The sequence below is a fragment of the Meles meles genome, chromosome 5 (assembly GCF_922984935.1).
Source record: "Meles meles chromosome 5, mMelMel3.1 paternal haplotype, whole genome shotgun sequence".
Taxonomy (NCBI): domain Eukaryota; kingdom Metazoa; phylum Chordata; class Mammalia; order Carnivora; family Mustelidae; genus Meles; species Meles meles.
In genome coordinates, this window is record NC_060070.1 from 65203710 (window position 1) to 65225372 (window position 21663).

Genomic DNA, 21663 nt, shown 5'->3' on the forward strand with positions numbered 1-21663 from the left:
CATGTGTCAACTTCTGTCCTCAGCAAGGCTAGCAGAAGGCACTGCTGGGCTGGAACGAGGAAGCAGGCGTAAGTTTTCAAAACAGGTGTTACTGTTGACATAACCATTAAACATCCTGCTTCTCTAAGACTTATAGAAGAATGGGCACTTTCTCCTTCTATTTCCATAAGAATGTGAGTCTGTGGGGTGTGTGTCTCTTTGTGACACCACAGCTCACCCTCCAGTACTTGGAGACCTAATACTACAAGAACAACTCAGCAGACTGTCTTGGAAGCCACAAAAGTTAACATGGCAGTCGGCCTTGTCTCTCTCTCTCAACGGCAGCATGGAGGAAGTGGAGAAGTCAAATAAGTTCTAGAAGTGGTTGCTCTTCAGTTCCTATGAATGCACAGCTGCCAAATGGATGTTAGAGGACACGGCAAAACTGTGCATTACAGAATTAGAGAGAGTTAAAGACGAATGAGATTTTCGGGATCAGCTAGCTCGTGGATTCTCAATGTTTACTTTAAGAATAGTCCTAGGGTCACCTCAGTGGCTCAGAAGGTTAAGCATGTGGTTTTGGCTCAGGTCATGATCCTGGGATCCCGGGATGGAGCCCTGAATCGGGCTCCTTGCTCATTGGGGAGTCTGCTTCTCCCTCTCCCCCACTTCATTTGTGTTCTCTTTCCCTTTCTCTCAAATAAAGAGTGTTTAAAAAAATAATGTTCCTAGATGCACCCACTGAGACTATGACTCAGCACCCGCAGGTGGGAAGTAGTAGGCATATGCTAACACTTGTAAAGCACTGGCTTTATGCCAGATACTGTGCTAAGTTCTTTACAAATATCACTCATTTAATCCTTGCAAAAATCCTGTTGGGTACGTGCTACTATTTCCCCCATTTTATAGATGAGGAGACCAAGGCACAGAGAGGTGAAGGAATCTACCTGAGGACATCCATCTGAAAAGTCAATCAGCTGCTTCAGAGTCTCAGCTTGTCACCACTGCACTGAAATTACCCGTCAGCTATGGGCTATGCTGAGGCCCAGGGCACTGAGAAAATATCATTACTGAAATCATCTTCTCTGAATGGAGAAACCGAAACTCAGAGGAGTGAATTCTCTTACCCGAGACAAAAATCTTTCAGTGCATTTCCAGGAAGAAATCGACCATTCTAGGACACCAACTATTCTTTTTTTTTTTTTTTTTAATAAATAAAAAGGGAAACAGTGCAAAAAAAAAAAAAAACACCAACTATTCTTAAATATTTCTCTATACTTATTCCTCCAGGAGAAAAATGAATAGATGGCGTTATTAAAAGCCAGCCCAGTGGTTCCTGCTGTGTTGCTCTGACGGAGGTGCTGTTCTGGGGCAGAGATTTCCATCCTCTGCAGCTCAACTCATTGTTCATTCACAGGATAGGACACATTCCAGAGTCGGCATAAGGGGCTCCCAATCATGGTGATCCGCAAAGGGAGGGCAAAGGGAAAGGGGAGGGAGAGGTGCCATCCCTCAAAGTGGTAATTGAAATAGGGGAGATAAGGTTCCCACAATTTGAGGATAGACAAGAAAGATGGGATTCTAGTGTAGTTCCCCAAGTTGCTCTTCCTGACCCTAAACTGTCTATTTCTAAAGCCTTAGTATATGTGAAAACATCATTAGGTCACTGCTTTGTTTTAACATAAATAGGCAGCAGAATACCCAGAATGACCAGATCTATAAGCTGGACCTACTCCCATGCATTCTCTCAAAAAGTGATAAAGACGTTACCTAATAATATTGGATATGCAGGATCAAGCAAAAAAATCATATAGATTTACCGAAATTCTATCTTTTTACCTAGTTGTCATTTCTGTTCAACAATCCAGGTAATTCTGGGGGACCATAAGCAAGAATAACCATATATTCCAAATGAAAAGGGAGCCAACATCACCACAATATGGAGGCATTTCTAGGCTAACAGTGAGGGGTTGGGGGAGGAGGGTCAGTCTGTTCCCATCCCAGTGACGCAAAACAGCAGCCACGTCAAACCAACCTTCATCACTTCCACCTGCAGGTCTTCATTGAGGGAAGGCGTCACTTTCACAGCATTCAGGATCTGATTGAGCAGCTGCTTCTCATCAGAGTCTGTTTCCATGGATACAAACCTCTCTTCTGACAGAAGCTTCTGTAAAGAGGCACAAGGCAATGATCACAGACAGGCCTTCCCCTGCTGCCATAGTCTGTTGTATCTAAGTATGTCCTGAGGATAATTTTTCGTACTCAGGAGCCCTGTTGGTGGAGGCCATTCGGAAAGAACTCATGCTACATGCCACCAAACAAGGACAAATGCATCAAACCTTTCGCACAGTCTGAGCAAAGACTTTTATTTTCTTTTCAAAGATTTTATTTATCCATTTGACAGAGAGAGAGAGAGATCACAAGTAGGTAGAGCAGTGGGCAGAGAGAGAGGGGAAAGCAGGCTCCCCGCTGAGCAGGAAGCCAGACATGGGGCTCGATCCCAGGACCCTGAGATCATGACCTGAGCCGCAGGCAGAGGCTTTAATCCACGGAGCCACCAAGGTGCCCCTGGGCAAAGACTTTTTGCTGCTGTTAGAGAATTCATTCTAAATAACATGGCGACCATACAAGTAGTGTGGTTGGTGGGGACAGAGGATGAATGTGCCCAGGGCCATCTAGCACCTAACCAAAGTCACATTCACACATAACCCTTTCTGAACATAGATTTGTCATAGGAAAGGAGAAGGTCTTGTAGACAACAAGTTCATTTTTCAGATATTTCCTAACGTGAACAATCATTTACCCAAGAAGTATTCATGAACTCACAAATCTTAATGTGTTTCCATCAGAAAATGAATCCCACAAAAACTAAAATGAGACGTTCACTTTCATGGGGTTTCTCAGGAGATACTATAGATCATGGTTCTTTTTTGTGAGGAGACAACTCTCATTTTTCATAAAATTCTTAGATTGTACAAAAACCCTTCCTAGAACTCCTACTCCTTCATCTTTTCCTGGAGCCATAAGACTAAGCTAAAACTTCAGAAGTCAGCTGAGAAGTCCCCCCAAGTCTTTTCTTCTCCATACTAAACCTCCTGGGGCATCTTCAACTGTTCCTGGTGTAAGATGGCTTCACAGATGCTCTCCTGCTTAAAAACGTGAACTCCAGAGTGACTGTCACACTTGAAGGGGTGGTCTGACATTAAAGAATTATGTAACCAGGACCGGTCCCTAAGGTACACTCTGAACTTTGGGTGATTAAGATCTGCCACTGTTAGTTGATCCCTGGTTAAAAAAAATACACACACACACACATACACACCATTCTGGTGAGTGATAATGGGGGAGGCTAGACATGGGTGGGCGTAGGGGGCATATGGGAAATTTCCATACCTTTTTCTCAATTTTATTGTAAATCTAAAACTGCTCTTTAAAAAAAATCTTTAAAAGATGGCAGAAGGGAAAGACAAAAATAAATGGGGTCTTTGGTGGCACCATTGAGTGGTCACACCCAAACCAGAAAAGCTTGCCTCTAGAATTCTAGTTAAGTGAGATAATTAAATGTGTTTATTGCCTAAAACCAAAATCTGAAAAACAGCAATGCCTGACTTTAATTATATTCTTAGATCAAATGAGCTTCGTTGTAAGTCACAGTGCATTCTATGCTGACTCACCCTGAAATCCCTAATTCTCATTCGCAAGGGCTGCAATTAAGCTATTCTATTTGAGACCCTAGCGTAGGATTTTATATTTATCCCTATTAAATCTGCCCTCATCCCATTCCGCGTACAGTTGCAGCCAAGAAACTTTGAAATTCTGACTCATCCTGTGTAAGGACTCACTCTTTCAGTGGAATGTCACTGTAGATCCAGAAAACAAGTTCTTCAAACCTTCTCAGGACTCCCTGACATCTTGTTCATATCCTCTCAAAAGAGATCCCCTCCACCCCCCACACTGTCACACAGTGCATGCCGGGCACCCTGGAGTTTAATTTATATACAAACGTGTTTTTACTTGATGTGATAAGGCCTGGAAAGCCCTGCAAGAATGCGAAAGTTCAGAGGAAGTAAGGTGGTAGGAGGAATGCTCACTGCCCAGCAAGTCCCCGGAGTTAAAGTGATAGAGCAAGCCCATGCAAACACGGTTTTGAAAGCTTGGAGTGTTTGGGAGTTAAAAAAGTAAATGAAGGGGGCGTGCCTGGGTGGCTCCATCGGTGAAGTGGCTGACTGTTGATTTTGGTGCAGGTCATGATCACAGGGTCATGGGATCAAGTCCCATAACAGCTCCATTCTGAGCAGGGAGTCTGCTCAAGATTCTCTTTCTCCTTCTCCCTGCCCTCTGCCTCCACTCTGCGCTCTCTCTCTCTCAAATAAATAAATAAATCTTAAAAAAAATAAATGGGAAATCTGTACATTTTCCTAGAGAAAAGGGAACATACATAGCAGGTCAAAACAAACTCCATTCACATCCATGGTTGGCCCAATCATGTCGGAGAAAGCAAAGAGTTTTTAATATCACTGACAATGTTTAAAAAGGTCTAATACGAATGCATATTAAAACACATTATCTAATTTCAATCCACTGGAGAAAGAAGAGCCATAGTCTTCTCACTCTTCCATATGTATGAGAAAGACACTTAAAGGATGAAATAGTCAACGCTAATGTGAAAATCTGACAAATGCCACCAATCCATGGCCACCCTGAACAAACCCCACAGGCCTGTCACTTAGGAACTAAGCCACTTAAAAACCAATATATTATATAGTCATCACCTTCGCACTGTTGGAATTAGACCTATTCTATACGGTGTAAAATACAAATGAACAAACGCTCAGAGAAGGAAAGTGCTCAAGCAATCTGACTTTTCTGATTAGGCTAAATTTTTTCCCCCTCCCATTCTTGCTCTGGAAACAAAACACATGAATTTGTTCACCAACCTAACTGTAAAATAGAAAACAAGACAAAATCTTTCCGGTTTACTATTAATTCTCCTTCCACAGAACCAAAGATGTTGAATGTACATAAGATTTGGATTGGTACAGAACCTGAGGTGTCTCTCTTGGGATCCTCTGTCCTCCCAAAGTTGGACATCCCCTGAAGTATTTCATTTCTGTGTGAGCTTAGCTGGGAATTAGTGGCAGATGACAAACGCTCAGCAATCTAATGCTATGTCCAAAGAAATGCTGGTAAATATATGAAAATTTGGTTATCCTCTGTGGTTATTACCTAGTTCAATCAAATTGTGGTCCGGGTCTTTAAACAGCTAGTATTTAAAATGTTAAGTATTTGCTCTTTCAATGCCAAAGTAGCCTGTTAATTTCTGTCACCTGGTTGCGCCCAGTGAGAGCCATACCTGTATTCCTGCCAGGGCATGTTGGGCCAGTTTCACATTCTTGGATTCCAAAGCCAACTGGAGAGGAAGCAAGCATTTCTCCCTGGCAAACACATAAATAAGAACAACATATGAGCTCAGCAAAGCTGGCAGTCAAGTGATACAAGCCTTCTGCATACCCACTCCCAAATACTGCGGCACACATGCATAAAAAGTATAACCGAGAATAAAAATGCACATGGACTTAAAAAAAACACACAGCAAAAAAAAAAAAAAAAAAAAAAAAAGAAAAAGAAAGAAAGAAAAGAAAAAAGAAAAAACCAAAACACCTGTGCGTAAATGAGAGCATATCGGCACTTTCCTTGGCCACAGGAAGAGCCAACACAAGGACCCTCGACCAATTGTTTCAGTGTACAAATTATTACATGGCAGCAGTCTCACCAGTGACATGCCTTACTCTCTCGTAAATATAATTGCTGTACCCAGTACACCTGCGGTGAACAACTCTAGAAAGCACCATTGATACAGATTACACTGTCTGGCTCATACCTCTCTCTCGTCTACAAAGTGAATGCATCACCACCACTACTCTGCTTCATCAATGTAAATTGAAATTCCATTAACGTGTCAGTTTCGCTCCGATTCAAAATGTTCAACAGCCATGTATCATTTCTAAATTCACTTTTTAGTCTCCATCAGGTAGAGCTGAATTGTGTGATGGCTTTTCCATAAACATGTTTCCAGGACAGAAATATAAATACCAGCATCTTTGACCAACAAGAAGTCTCCGGTACCATGGGAAAGATGAAAAAGATGTATATGGGGAGGTACTCAGATGTTTTAAAGCTTAAAAAAATAACTGGAGACTAAAATATGTTAAGAATAAACCAAAAGAGGGGCACCTGGGTGGCTCAGTGGGTTAAAGCCTCTGCCTTCGGCTCAGGTCATGATCCCAGGGTCCTGGGATCGAGCCACACATCAGGCTCTCTACTCCGCGGAGAGCCTGCTTCCTCCTCTCTCTCTGCCTGCCTCTCTGCCTAGTTGTGATTTCTCTCTGTCAAATAAATAAAATATTTTAAAAAAAAAAGAATAAACCAAAAGAGCTGTTTAAAAAACCCATCTTTCTGTTAGAACATTCACTCTAAATAATTAAACAATATCCAAGAATTTTAATCAACCTATTATTTCCCCATGGAGCTACACTGGCACAACAAATGGAATGTTACTTAATTTTACCAGGTTCCCCCGCCCCCACTTAAACCACAGCAACCTCATTTTTATCTGTTTTCTATTTTCAGCATAAACTGAAATGTTCGTGGAGTGTGAAAGCTACAGGGTGAGGCTATGGGATTTCGTCTTTGGAGAACTAAGGGTCACTGTTGTAGAGCACAATGAAACAGAAAGTTAATTATAGCTCTGATTCCTTCCTATCAGAAGGATGTCAGGCCCTGCAGCCCTGCTGCTTTTCTGTGGATCCTCCAACAGCAGCTCCACAACAGATGAAGCAAGAGTCCCAGACCATCCCTGATGCTGGCCACAAAGACAGAACAAATACAGACTCCATTAGAGAGAACATGAGCCTTTCCATTCCTTCTCACCTCTCCCCTCACCAACCTAGTGCTACAATAGCCATTTTTATGTGACAGTCAATTAACACTGCAGCCGTTTCTCATTAGACACATCCTGCGACAGATGGATAAATTACCCAACTATGTTCCTTCCAGCTGGGAGGGGGAGGGGGGCTGGAATTTTGTTACTGTACCCATTACCGCCAGCTTCTACCATTATAAGGCAAACTTGGCTATGCAGTCGAGTAAAGTAGGAGTGGCTGAATTGTTCCCAAGTTGTTTTTTTTTTCCCCTTTGGTTTAATCATAACCAGTTTATAAGCTGTACAAATTAACTGGAAAGGTGAACGCTGATAAGTAGAAATAACAGGCAGATGGAGTATTAACAGAAGAACCACAGTCTCATCTGCAAACCCCTAAAACAAACTTCCATCAGGATTCATTCACTGGGAAAGAACTTTCTGCTCATATTTGGAGTCAGACCTGCCAATGAAGGCTCAGTACCCATGAGCAAGTATGTAGGTCTAAAACCCTCATGGTCTCACAGCCCAGAGGAAGGAAAGTCTCTGCTGAGTGGCTCTGTGCTGCAAACGCACAAGTCGCACATGTCACCCACCGAGGGTACCAAACAAGAGCGGAGGCCACACTTGGCAGCCACAAGGACACTCTGGAAATGTTGAACCTCATGACCTTTGGTAAGCAGCCCTGTGTTGGCATACAAGCAGCTACAGACTCCTATGGCTCTGCTGTCTCAGAACTAGTCTTTGAAATCTTCATTCCACTTTCTCATCTACTCCCACATTCACAGGATTTGTACTGCAGACCTGTACAGGCAGCCCCTGCCCCCCAGGGTTGTACCGTGATTCTAGGGGACATCACTGTGTAGCCTGCTTCCATGTGCTGGTCATGGTCACTGGACAGATGTAGTGGTTCAGCTAGGTTTGGGCTGAAGTGAAACGTATCAGTGTTTAGGGGAAAGAATCACATTGACCTGGATTACTATACATTGTATGATCTCAAGATACTTAATTCTGTTGGCTCTTACTTCCCAGTCCAGAAAAAGGGCATCTGAAGACCAATCCTGCAGGGTAGCACTAAGGAGTACAAATAATGTATCAGGGGTTGGCAAACTTTTTCCATAGAGAGGCAGGTAATAAATATTTCAGGTTTTCTCTTCACATTGTCTCTGTCCTAAGTACTCAACTCTGCCATAGTTCAGGAGCAGTCATAGACAAGACAGAAATCAATAAGCATGGCTATGTCCTAATAAAAGTTTATAAAAACAGGCAACAGGCCAGATTTGGCCTATAGACTCTAGTTTGACCAGTCCTGATACAGATAATGGCAGCACAGATCATGATTTCCCTCAGGATAATAAGATCTAATCTTGTCAGAGTATGTAGAAAGATTTTGTCCAGGATATGGAGCTAACTGTCCTGGGAGGACTTTGACAAAACCAAGGTCTCTCCTAGAGAGAGATCTTTTAGGACCAAGATCTCTCTTAGTAAATAATGTCTTTTGAGAAAGGAGACAGAGTTCATCTAGGTGCGAAGCCAAGGCACTCCATCCATCCAACCATCTATTCAACCAACATTTAAGTGCCAGCAAGACACCATCAGGGTGCTCAGAAAAATCTGGCCCAAACCACAACTGAATAGATACTTGCTTTCATTTCATTCAAGGAAAGACAGAAAAAAATAAACAAAATTCGTCCTTATTTCTCTGTTTAAGTGTACCTGTCACTTCAACCTTAAATAAGCATTCTTATCTGGTTTTACATTAGAGAAACTGGAGGTTCAGAGAGGTTCTGTAGCCTGCCCAAGGCTACATAGCTAAAATCTACCAGATACAATCCAAATGGAATTTGACCCCCTAAAACCAAGTTCCTTCCAACACCTTTTAATCTCAAAAGATTAAAGCAAAATTAGAATCGACCCGTTTCCTAACCTTTTCTGGATCATGAACATATCTGGCACATGACCCTCTTCCTAGGAAAAGTACTGAAATCATGTTGAGGACTCATGACCACCCCCCCAAACACCAACTTCATATGGATCGCAAGTTAAAAGCCCCCAACTTCAAGGGAAAGGACCCTGCCCAAAATGGCAGAAATCTTGATGGGTCAGGGAAGAGGGACACGCTCCCTGACTGGGCTTAAGAGTTCCGCAAGGATAGGCTTTGAAGTGATGTTATGCTGAGCCCTGGGGCAGAGAAGGAGGGTGTGTCTGTGTGTGAGACTCTCTCCAAGATCCCAGATTTCTTCTCTCCTCAGACCCAGTAATGCCCTAGATTAGCATCACAAGCCTCAGCTCCTCATTTCTCGAAATGAAAGAAGCTCACAGGCACGGCTGATTTCATTGCTTGCTCTGTGGTTCCATGAAAACTCTGCTGTCTTAGTTTTTTTAAGTGATTTTCATAAAAGAGAATAACAGGCCTGTTAATTGGGTCTCGGGATGAAATTTATAAAGAAGTTGCAAGGTGGTGCACACCCGGTCCCCTTTGCCCGTACTGTATTAGAATAAATCATCTTTTGATCTTTCTAGATGCTGCCTCATTGGGAAAAGGGCATACCAAATATTAATATTCATTTACAGTAAGTGATTATTTTTATGCACAGGCATGTGAACGTTCCCTCTAGCTTAATTAAATAAGGGCAGTGGCCTCAGGTTCCATGTCCTGACATGCGATTATTCCTTAAAGAAGAATTAGCAGTGTTGCATGTGCACGTGGAACTCACCATCCCATGACACTGTGTCTGGTTGTGTCAAGGAGACAAAACCCATTTCCTTTACTGTGTTGTCAAGACCAGCGTTTTTGGGCTAGAAGAGAGCAATGAACACGGGGCAACTGAAATAGGTCAACAGCAGGAAAGTTAGGATTTACCAAAAATCAGCTTTCAATACCAACTTCAATATGAACTTGAAGTAAAACCGAATCAGTTCCTGAATGTTGGGCTGATTCCTCTTGGATGGACACAGAGACACTTTAGACTTGTAAGGTCTGCTGACCCACCAATTCTAGGATTCTAGGATCTGAGCCATTTACTCAATAATTGCCTGAAATGCTTCATGTAAGCTTTGCGCAGTGGTAGTATCGTAGCCAATGAGGTTTATCCGAGGCGCAATTATTGCTAATTGAAATGCTTCATGTAATAACCATGGCTCTGATCGAAAATTGGAGGCTTATATGTGCAAATGCCCATGATCACATGTTCATCCTTCCTATTTTATTTAATTACAACTTTTGAAAGTAGAGATTTAATTGTCAACAAGGTGAAGAGATATGAGATAACCTGTCCAAGGTCCCATGTTTGTAAATGAAACAGCTGTGGTTTAAACTTGGACCATATGTGTCTTCAAGACCCACAGCCTAGGCCACCCCAATGCCTTCACCAGTACACAGCTCCCCATCAACTGTGGCATAAGACACATGGCTTTAAAAATAGCAGTTCAAATGATTCCCAAGTAAAAAGACTGGGGCAGGCATCAAACAAGTAATGTAAATTACCTTATTTTGACTGACCATTGATGAATTATATTTGACAGCTGGTATGTAGTTATGAGAAGGTATAGAGAGTTTAGATGAATGGGAAAGTGTGGCTTTTTTTTTTTAAGATTTTATTTATTTATGTGACAGAGAGAGATCACAAGTAGGCAGAGAGGCAGGCAGAGAGGGTAGGGGAGGTAGGCTCCCCGCTGAGCAGAGTGCCCGATGCAGGGCTGGATCCCAGGACTCTGAGATCATGACCTGAGCCAAAGGCAGCGGCTTAATCCACTGAGCCACCCAGGTGCCCTGGGAAGTGTGGATTTAAAATGAACTGTGAGTTCAAGCTATAGCCATCCACTTTTCCGAGTGGCCACAGACATTCCTTATTTGAGTTCAGGAGGTTTTTTTCACTGCTTCCCCTCCACCCTGTGTGACACTTGGGACTTTATTATTCATGTTTATGAATTCCGAAGCTGTAAAGAGTTTGTATCAACACCAATGAATTTTCATTGACTAAGGTTCGCCAGGGCCAATTCTATGGAACCAATTGGAATTTAATTGGTTCCTTAATTGACTTCCTCTGCTGTGCTGTTAAATACGCTTCCATTGTATCATGATTTTCATTGCTATTTTAATAAAATTATTTTTATCAGTATCAATCTTTTATATTTCGTACCAAAGATTAGATTCACCCTCCAGGAACTTCTTTAGGCCCTACAAATGCGACTAGGAACAACATAAAATTCCTTCTCTCCTGCAGCCCTTCAAGATTTCTTAGCAACCCTCCTATAATTATTAAGTTGAGCACATGAAATTACCATTTGTGTAGGTTGGAAAGCGTTGAAAATCAGCAATTTTATATGATCTATTCTAAAATCCCAAATAATATAATATGGTTATGCTCATATTTTCTCTCAAAATATATATTTTCACTATTGTTTTGTGGTAAAAGGTTTACATGTACCTAAAAACATTCAAACAGTACAGAGGGACAGATAGCAATGACAGTCAATTAAGGTACCCTCCAAGACAGAGTGAGCTGAATGTTGATGATGGGTGTTTTTAGACAGTGGCATGGGGGAATTTTTTTTTTTTATACTTTCTATTTATATCAATTTTTATATAACTCTAGAATATACTTGCATAATTTGAACAAAATACTTTTTAAAGTCATAAAGCCATTGGCTCCTTACAAAAATAACCATCATTGTATTTCCCTCTGTTCAGCTCAAAAAGGTGAGTGTCTTTGCTTGTACTTAGGCAAAATATTAAATATGGAACTAAATTTTCTCCCATTTCTTACTGGTACTCACACTGATAATCCATGTATTCTTCTTCTTCTTCTTCTTATTATTATTATCATTATTTAGAGACAGAGAGAGAGCACACACACGTGCACACAAATGACTGGCTGGGGAGGAAGGGTGTAGATAGGTGAGGGAGAGAGAGAATCTTAAGTAGGCTCCACACCCAGCGTGGAGCCCAATGACATGGGGCTCGATCTCATGACCCTGAGATCATGACCTGAGCCAAATCAAAGAGCTGGACATGTAACTGACTAAGCCACCCAGGTGCCCCATTATAGTCCATTCTTTATAGCAGTTATACCTGCTGTTGTTGTTGTTGTTGTCGTCCATAAAGAAAGCCTCCATTTATACGATAGGCCACACTATGAAAATTGATTTGCTTTTGTAATGAAAAGCATACTTAATTGCTTGTAGTTGTCCATCAGTTATCTGAAAAGTTGTAAATACTATCTAGATTTTTAAAAATTTAATTAAAAAATTTGTTTATTATGTTCAGTTAGCAAACATATAGTATATCATTAGTTTTTGATGTAGTGTTCAATGATTCATTATTTGCCTATAACACCCAGTGCTCATCATAATGCATGCCCTCCTTGATACCTATCACCCAGCTACACCATCCCCGAAGCCCCTCCCTTCAGAAACCCTCCATTTTGGAGTCCAGAGTCTCTCATGGTTTGCCTTCCGCTCTGATTTCTTCCCATTCAGTTTTTCCTTCCTTCCCCTGTGGTCCTCCATGCTATTCCTTGTGGTCCACATGAGTGAAACCATATATATCTTTCTCTGCTTGACTTATTTCACTGAGCATAATCCCCTCTAATTTCATCCACGCCAATGTAAATTGTAGGTATTCATCCTTCCTGATATCTGAGTAATATTCTATTATATATATGAACCATGTCTTCTTTATCCATTCATCTGTTGAAGGACATCTTGGCTCCTCCCACAGTTTGGCTATTGTGGACATTGCTGTTATGAACATTGGGGTGCATATGCCCCTTCTTTTCACTACGTCTGTATCTTTAGGGTAAATGCCTAGTAGTGTAATTGCTGGATCATATTCCACTTACAGTAGCACCAAAACCCAGAAGATACCTAGGAACAAACCTAACCAAAGAGATAAAGGATCTATCCTTTAGAAACTACAGAACACTTCTGAAAGAAGTTGAGGATGAAAGAAATTGAGGAAGACTCAAAGAGATGGAAAACATTCCATGCTCATGGACTGGAAGAATAAACATTGTTAAAAGGTCTAAGCTGCCCAGAGCAATCTATACTTTCAATGCCATCCCTACCAAATGCCACTGACATTTTTCACAGAGCTGGAACAAAGAATCCTAAAATTTGTATGAAACCAGAAAAGACCCTGAATTGCCAGGGGAATGCTGAAAAAGAAAACCAAAGCTGGGGATATTGTGACACCCGACTCAAGCTCTACTACTGCCTGGATTTTACCTTTGCTATCTGATAGATCTGATGGCTCCTCCTCTCTAGTAGATGGGTGTATGAATGGAGGTAGTTTAAATTTGTTCAAACTCTAGAATTTACCTTGAAAATCATATTTTCTAACATATAAGAGCCAAACTTATTTTCTTCACATTTTTTAAAATAAAAGAAGTCAATTCAGAAGAAAAAAGCTGCAAAAGAATAGAAAGTAACAAACACAAAACATTATCTTGTTACATTCTTGTGATGGGACAATGGTAAACCCATTTACCTTTTTAAAACTACAGAGCACGATGGATCGAGAAAACAATTCATAAAGGAGAATGCATTTTTATTCATTTTGAAAATACCTTTTTCCAGTTTTATTGATACTTATTGACCTATAACATAATAATTTTAGGTGTATGGCATAATGATTTGAAATATATGTATACTGCAAAATGATAGCCACAGTAAGTAGTTAACATCTAACACCTCACATAGTTATATTTTTTTCTTGTGATGAGAACTTTGAAGCCTTTTAGATGAGAACTTTGAGGCCTCTCTCAGAAACTTTCAGATACACAACAGTGTTGTTAATTATAGTCCCCATGCTGTACATGACATCTTAGAGCTTAATTATCTTTGGAAAAAAATGAAAAACACAATGTGGCTTGGTATTTCCCCCCACAATCTGGTAATACTTCTGCCATAAGATATACATTCTGTGTAATTAAGTACAAAAACACTAAAGTTTTTTTTTTTTAATTTCTAGAGGAAGAGACATGAAGTCCACACTAATCATAAGGGAGGCTGCTCTAGAATTCATCCTTTTCTATAACTATTGAGTGTTTATTACATTCAGGTCAGTGCACTGGGCACAGAGTACAGAACAGAGGGAAAAGAAGACATCATTCCTGCCCAAGATAGGGGCAAGTGTCAGTTCAAACTTCTGATCTTCAAAAAGAAGGAAAATGACTGACAATGTCAGCATCAAGGCTATTAAGGTGAGCTGAGCCTATAAAGATAAGCGAGTCCAATAAAAGGATCAAAGAAAGTGGCCTTCTCTTTCCACCAGACACAAACGTTGTATTAGACACAACATATTGGTTTCTCTTTGGCTCGAGTGTTCTGTCACAGCCAGCCCAACTAGAGGGAGGAGCCCTGCTAGTGTAGAAACACCATTTATTAATAAAGGCTTCAGTATCCTGGGCACCACTTTAAGAGCTTAGGTAATAATATAATCTGCTTTAAGCTTCATGCCAAGCCAATGAGAAAGGACAAAAAATACTGGCATTTATCGATGAGGGGCAGGAGCATAAGAGAGAAAAACTCACTCCTGGAAACGAGGTGGGGCACAACAGGAGCCGTGACCTCAAGTTCCTCAGCCACAGAGAACCTTAGTGATTATCATTTGTCACTCTCGAACCCTGTTCCAAGACAGGGCTAAGCATTTTACACCCAGTAAGCCTGTGGAGGACTTTTCATGAAAGATAAACAAACAGCCCAGCTCCTTTCTTCCTGTCCATTGTCAATCCAGTATTTCCTCACATCATCCCCCATGTCAACCATTTACACACAGGCTTGTACACTTTTCCACCGTGAAACACTGTAAACTCTTTCTCACCTCCATCAACACACTTAGCAATTCCTCGCAGAACCCTTCCCTGTGGCCCCATGAAAGGTTTATTCTTTAACACTTCCATAAAAAATCATTTGTCAGTAGCTATCCAGAGCTTACGATCGTGAATACAGTTTCGCCGAGGATTTTCTATTCCATGAATCTGTTCTAAAGAAATCATTATACATGTAACAAAGGTTTGGATGCAAAGACTTTTTTTTTTTTAATTTTATTTATTTGACAGAGAGAAATCACAACTAGGCAGAGAGGCAGGCAGAGAGAGAGGAGGAAGCAGGCTCCCCGCGGAGCAGAGAGCCCGAGGGGGGCTCGATCCCAGGACCCTGAGATCATGACCTGAGCCAAAGGCAGAGGCTTTAACCCACTGAGCCACCCAGGTGCCCCGCAAAGGCTTTTTATTGTCATTTTATTTATAAGGTAAATAAGGTTAAAGAAATCATGGCACATTCATAGAAGGGAATAATAGATAATAATTAAAAGTATTCTGGAAAGTTTTCATTGACACCGGAAAGCACTTTGAAATCTTATGCCAAAAATTTAAAAATGAAAATGCGATGGAGAATATATACCGTGTCATGACCCCCCCCCCCCCCAAATAAACCATTACTACGATTATAGAAGAGGTGGAGGAGAGAGAGAGAGGCTGGTAAGAAATTCCTCAGAACACATCCAAAATCTCTCTCTGCCTTTTGGGAACATGGATGATCTTGGTTTTATTATTATGTGTTTCTACATTTAAAATTTTTTCAAGAATATATTGCCTTTAGAAATAAAATGTAAAGCTTGCCCTGTACTACATGAGCAAAAACACCATCTCACTTTCCTTCAAAGCTTTTGGCCCGGGACCCTGAATGGCCGTGTTTCCCGTAACAGCTTTCATCTAATCCTTCCTGAGCTGCTTCTGTGCCAACTTCTCATACTCTGTCAAGTCACCACCCTTCCCTCTTTATCAAAAACTAGGCCATAATTCCTGGAACAGTTTCCCTTCTCCTTTCCTCTAAGACATTCTTTTGCCATCCTTCAAACACTTCCTGAATTCTTTCTTCTCCCTCAAGTCTTTTTGACTGAAAATAGGCTTGCTTGTCACCCTAAAATATAATTACCTCAGTCATGTAATCTAAAATAAGTATGCTTGATTTCATTTTGCTTCTTCCTAGGACAGATTTTCCCACAATCAAACTTTTGGGCTTAGCATGTAAATATACCAACAGCATGAAGCCTGCCTCTAGGACTGGTTCTGCCCTGCACCATAACACAGAACCACATGCGTTTTGATACTTAATGATTTTTTTTTTTTTTATGATGGAACTGTTCCAACTGGCAATCAAGAGGTAGGACTCTGCCCAGAATTTCTGCCATGAGGAGGCAAAAAGCAATAAACCACCAAAACAGAAAGGATCGCTAACTCAAATATTCAAATCTTAGGGAAGAAGAAAAAGCAGCTGGACAATACAACATAATCTTTTTTATGTGCCGACAATTTTATGCAAATAGGTAGCATATTTTATGCAAATAGCTACCTCTTGAAAAATAACAATTAATGGTATAAATATCTTTCAGAAAAGTCTATGTAACTAAAGACAGGTAACTTGAAAAGGCAAAACCAAATCAGTCACATTGAGACAAAACTGTGATTTATGCTTTATTCAGAACTCAGTGGCCTGTTAAAGTTCACAAATAATACAGATCTACACATTTTTTAACAGCGACTTCTCATCACTTAAATGCCATGATAGTGTAATTACAGGACTAAAAGTAAAGTGACATTTTTCTGTGAAATAGAAATTGCTGGTTGTGATGTCAAATGCCTTTAAAAAACCAGTCCATTGGCAGGTCAGTACAATGGGCAGAACTAAAATTTGGATTTCTCAATTGTCAGTAACTCCCTTGTGAAAAGTACATAAGATGCTTAGTATTAAAACAGTCTTTCAAAAAAAATTATCTAGCCTACCATATATGTCCAGACTCTGGATGAAAACTTGGGCATATAATGAAAAGACACCTGGTTCATGTCCACATGGAAGCCACAGCCTCAAGGAAGGAACAGACATGGGATAATATAAAAACATAGGTAAGAAAGCAATGCACACTTTATCAAAGTATAAACAGTCAACTAGGAATGTATAACAGGAGTAGAAGAGATCCTGTCTAGAAAAATTCAAGTGTCTTCATGGACAAGGTGATATTTATTTGGCCTTGAAATTGGGGGTGTTATATGGGACTTGGTAAGCCAGGGAAAGAAGTAGGAAAGACATACCACACTGAGGTTGTAGGTGCAAAGGCACAGAGTGTGTTCATTATGACTGGATAAGTCACAGTGGGAAGACTCATGAAAAAGGAGCCTTACCTTTGGTAGGGTAGATTCTAAACAGCCTTTGAAGGGTCTTTGCATGCTATTCCAGAGGAACTGGCCTTTAGCCAGTTGAAAATGAGGAGCTAATGGAAGATTTTTAATCCAGGGGAGATTGTGAACTCAGACATTTTCTACAAAATGGAACCCTGGCTAACATGTAGGGAATGATAAAAAGTAGACTATCATGGAATAAAATTCTAGAATTCAGTGAATCTGCATCAAATTCAGGCTCTGCCAATTATAATCTGTACACTAAGTAACCTCTGCAACTCTCATTTTATATATGGACCTAATATTACCTACTGGAGAAGTGTTACAATGATTAGATAAAAAACTACATTAGAAAAATTCCTGATTCCTTACCCTAACATTTACAGCACTCCTGAAGTTTCCTGGCCCAGCCCCCTTCTTTTGCCACCTCTGGCTCTGTCCTGCCCCACAAGGGTCTCATAGCATGGGTCTCAAGACTACAGGCTATGCAAACAGCTGCTGTTTAGCCAGCCCTTGGGCCTAGAATGCAGACATCTATGGCATCATCTGCCTTCTGAAAGATAAAGCCATGTCCACATGCAGTTTTTGGAAGGAGGCTCAGCATAGTCTAGGAGGGAATCCTGAGGTCTCAAGTGCCCAGAGCAAGAACTGAGGGGATAGGGTGGGTTCTAGGTGGGAATATTCCCTCCACCTTGATGAGGACAAGAACAGGGCCTCTACAACATGAGCCCAGAGAAGGGTCACACTTCTCCCAAGACTTATGGTGATATGATAGTGCTTAGCATGTTGCACATATTCAACAAATTATTATTGTCTTTGGTACTTTTTCTCACTGTCACCACTGTCTTGTTACTATAGTTTTGTTGTTGTCATCATTATTTACTGGAGGCAGCCAAGCCTGGAGAAAGGGACTACACTGCTATAAGGGCCCAGTGCTGAAAGTACAATGCAGTTAGGACATATTCAGGAATGGAAAGGAAGAAATGGAACCTAGAGATAGTACAGAAGTGGAGTAGAGAGGACCTACTGGAAGAAGAGTTTTGAGGATGGAAATGGGATGGATGATAACTGTATCTTTATATATTATGGAATTTCAGATTCCTTTGGGCATCTAAGTATTGGTAAGTACAAAACTGGTACCAGTACAAGTACTGGTTTCGAGCTCAGGAATTAGAAGATCTCCATCTTAAGGTAGCTGAAGCCTTGGAAGTGATTGAAACTTCCAAGGCAAAGTACAGGAAGGACAGCAGAAGGACAGAGCTCAGAGTGCCCGCTCTGTGCCAGGCATAAGAACTGGCCATACATCCATGATCTCATTTAATTGAGTACTTACAAAACTGTGATTACTTCCTCTTGATCAATGAGCTAACAGACTCAGAGATGGTAAGTACTTTGTCCCATGTCACTTAGCTGCTGTACAGCATTAGGTCCCATTAGAAGCATAACCTTACTATTAAAACAGGAAAAACAAGGAACACTTTGGTCATTGCTCTAGAGGAGATGTGGAAAGAGGTAGTAAGCCCATCCATCAGAGGAAGCTGTGAGCTGGGAACTTTCCCATAATGTTAGAACTCATTTAATCCTCATGAGAACTTGGACGGTGGCCATTATTGAGTTCATTTTACAGTTCAAGTCATGGAGGCTCCCAAAATCACATATGCATGAAAAAAAGTGGTAAATGGATGAGTCCAGATTCAAATGTAAGGACTATGCAACACGAAAGCCTTCTCTCTTTCCTAGCAGCATGTTACCTCTCCATCACGAGGAAGCAAAAGATAAAAGAAGAGGAGAAAGGCATCTACAATATGGAGACAAGCACAGGCATCCCTGCAAATTAGCCAAAGTAATAAAATTTTTTATTTTCCAGGTGACCTATGTTCTCCCCCCAAAACAAACCAGCACGTGAAAGCCAGTGTAATAGTCCCCACTTTTCTCAGGAGGCGTCCATCTGAGAACTGTTTCCATCCAATTAGCACACTCAGATATAAAATGTATAGGCCTATAGGCCACAGAAAATAGAAAAATCTGTATCCTTTACTGTTATTGACTTTTTATCTACAGCAATAAAATTTTCAGCATTAAATTGTCAAATTTAGTCCACGATGTAAAACCTAAGCATCTGGCTAGTTTGAATATAGGGAAAGGCCAAGAACAATACATTAAAGCTTAATCTCCAGTGTCAAGATAGACTGTACCATTCAAAGCTAACAATCATTCATCACAGGCATGCTCAGTGCTTTTAAACCTCATGTCCTCTCTATTTACACGTCCATCCATCTTTACAAATTCTACCCTCCTCCACGCTTCCGCCTGACCCTACTAGCATTTCTAGAGTCCCTTCTGGCTGGGTCAGGGCCTCCCCTACCCTACAGGATAGAGTAGCTGGTTACACAGGTGGTCAGGGATATTGTTAAATAACTGTGGAGGGAAATATATTCACCTTTCTTGACTCAAAGTCAACTGGAAGGTCCTTGTGAAATCTACTAAGCAAGTGAACTACCTTACTAATATTACAATGGCATACTACACCTTAAAATTGAGACTATACTTTTTTTTTTAAAGATTTTATTTGACAGAGAGAGAGAGAGAGAGAGCGCACGCCCACGCGTGTATAAGCTGGAGGCAGAGGGAGAGGGAGAAGCAGGCTCATAGAGCAGGGAGCCTGATACAGGGCTTGATCCCAAGACCCTGGGATCATGACTGAGACTAAGGCAGATGCTTAATGACTGAGCCACCGAGGCGCCCCAAACTGAGACTATACCTTCAAAGAAGAGAAGCTCCCTAGCAGTTTATGCCAATATTTGATCCATTACTAGAACAATGAGGGAAATACTAAAAATGACTTTTCCTATGGTATACCAATTGGATGGAATTTTAATAGCCTTCAAAGTGTTTTTAAAGAATTCCTAGTGGCACTTGAAAATTGTTTTCAATATTAAGTGAAACTAGTAAGTTGCAAAACATTACATACACTGTGACCTAATTTTCATGACATACATTCAAAAGAAAATAAATCAGTGATAAGATTTATTATCTCTAGATGATCCAACTTTTGCATCCAGCTGTCAAGGGTGGGAGTTCAGGCTTAACCAGTTATTACTGGGTCCTAGCTGTTTCATACCTCAGTATCCTCATCTATAAAGTATAGATGTAATGAAACCTATGAATAGTTCAAATAACATGGCATTGCACATCAAGAATTACATTTTGAATGTAGGCTTTTGAATTTTCTACACTATGAGCATACTTTACAATATAAAAACATTCCTTCCCCTCTGTCAAGAGTGTGTCATTTGTGTTTAATCTTACTTTCTAGATAATTTAAAACATGTATATTTCATACTGTAGGACACAATGATTCCTTTTAGACCCCTCTCTTCTGCCACTCACAAGAATTAACTCAAAATGGATTAAAGACTTAAATGTAAGACCTGATCCGCTAAACTCCCAGAATATAGGAAAAAAGCTCCTTGACATTGGCCTTATCAACAATTTATTGGATAACAACCAAAGGCACAGACAGGGGGATCAAACTGAAAATGTTTTTCACAGCAAAGGAAACAATCAACAAAATGAAAATGCAACTTACAGAATGGGAGAAAATATTTGCAAACCATCTATGTGATTGAGGCTAATATCTAAAACATGTAGGAAATGTATACAACTCAATAGCAATAATAATAATAAACAATCTTATTAAAATGGGCCAAGAAATGGAAAAGACATTTTTCCAAAGAAGACGTATGAATTTCCAGCAGGTACATTAAAAGGTTGCTCAAAATCATTAATCATCAGGAAAATGCAAATTCAAAGTCACAATGAGACATCACCTCACACCTGTTAGGGTAGCTATTTTCAAAAAGAGATAACAAGTGCTGGTGAGGATTGGAGAAAGGGAGCGCTGTGCTCTACTGGTAATGTAAATTGGCACAGCCATTATGAAAAACACTATGGAGCTTCCACAAAAAATTAAATATGGAACTACCATATGGTCCAACAATCCCTTGGCATATACCCAAAGGAAAGGAAACCAGTATCTCAAAGAAATATCTGTATGCCTATGTGTGTTGCAGCATTATTCACAATAGTCAAGGTATGGAAATGACCTCAGTGTCCATCAACAGATGAATGGATAAAGCAAATGTGGTATCTACCTAGATATGGATATGTAAATATAGATCTATACATAAATACATAAAAATATAGATATCTACATATGTACCAGATGTACCTAGGTACCTATACTTTAGATATCAAGCATAAATACACAAACACACAATGGAATATTACTCGGCCATAGAAAGAAAGAAATCCTGCCAAGTGTGCAACATGGATGAACCTGAGGACGTTATGCTTAGTGAAAAAAGCCAGAGTCAGAAAGACAAACAGTGCACGGTCTCACTTATATGTGGAATCTAAAGAAGTCTAACTCAAAGAGAGTAGAATGGTAGCCACCGGGGGCTGAAAGGTGGAGGAATACGGAGATGTTGGTTAAAGGGTACAAAGTTTCCATTATAAGATGAATAAATTCTGGGGATGTAATGTACAACATGGTGACAATAGTTAGTAATACTTTGCTATGAC

General features: G+C 40.5%; 1 protein-coding gene and 1 non-coding gene across 3 annotated transcripts in view; one reads left to right on the top strand and one right to left on the bottom strand.

The window, feature by feature from the left end:
• Window positions 1-21663, bottom strand: part of ARFGEF3 (ARFGEF family member 3) — a 169337-nt gene that overhangs the window by 118948 nt on the left and 28726 nt on the right. For both annotated transcript variants that reach the window (XM_046005551.1, XM_046005550.1), the window contains exons 3-4: window positions 5333-5414; window positions 2015-2146 (exon numbers count right to left, since the gene is read on the bottom strand). In XM_046005551.1, coding sequence (XP_045861507.1) covers window positions 2015-2146; window positions 5333-5414 — 214 coding nt within the window. The remainder of the gene's footprint in view (window positions 1-2014; window positions 2147-5332; window positions 5415-21663) is intronic.
• LOC123942813 lies at window positions 9952-10085 on the top strand. The gene has a single exon (XR_006818474.1). It is a non-coding gene; the product is annotated as a U4 spliceosomal RNA (small nuclear RNA).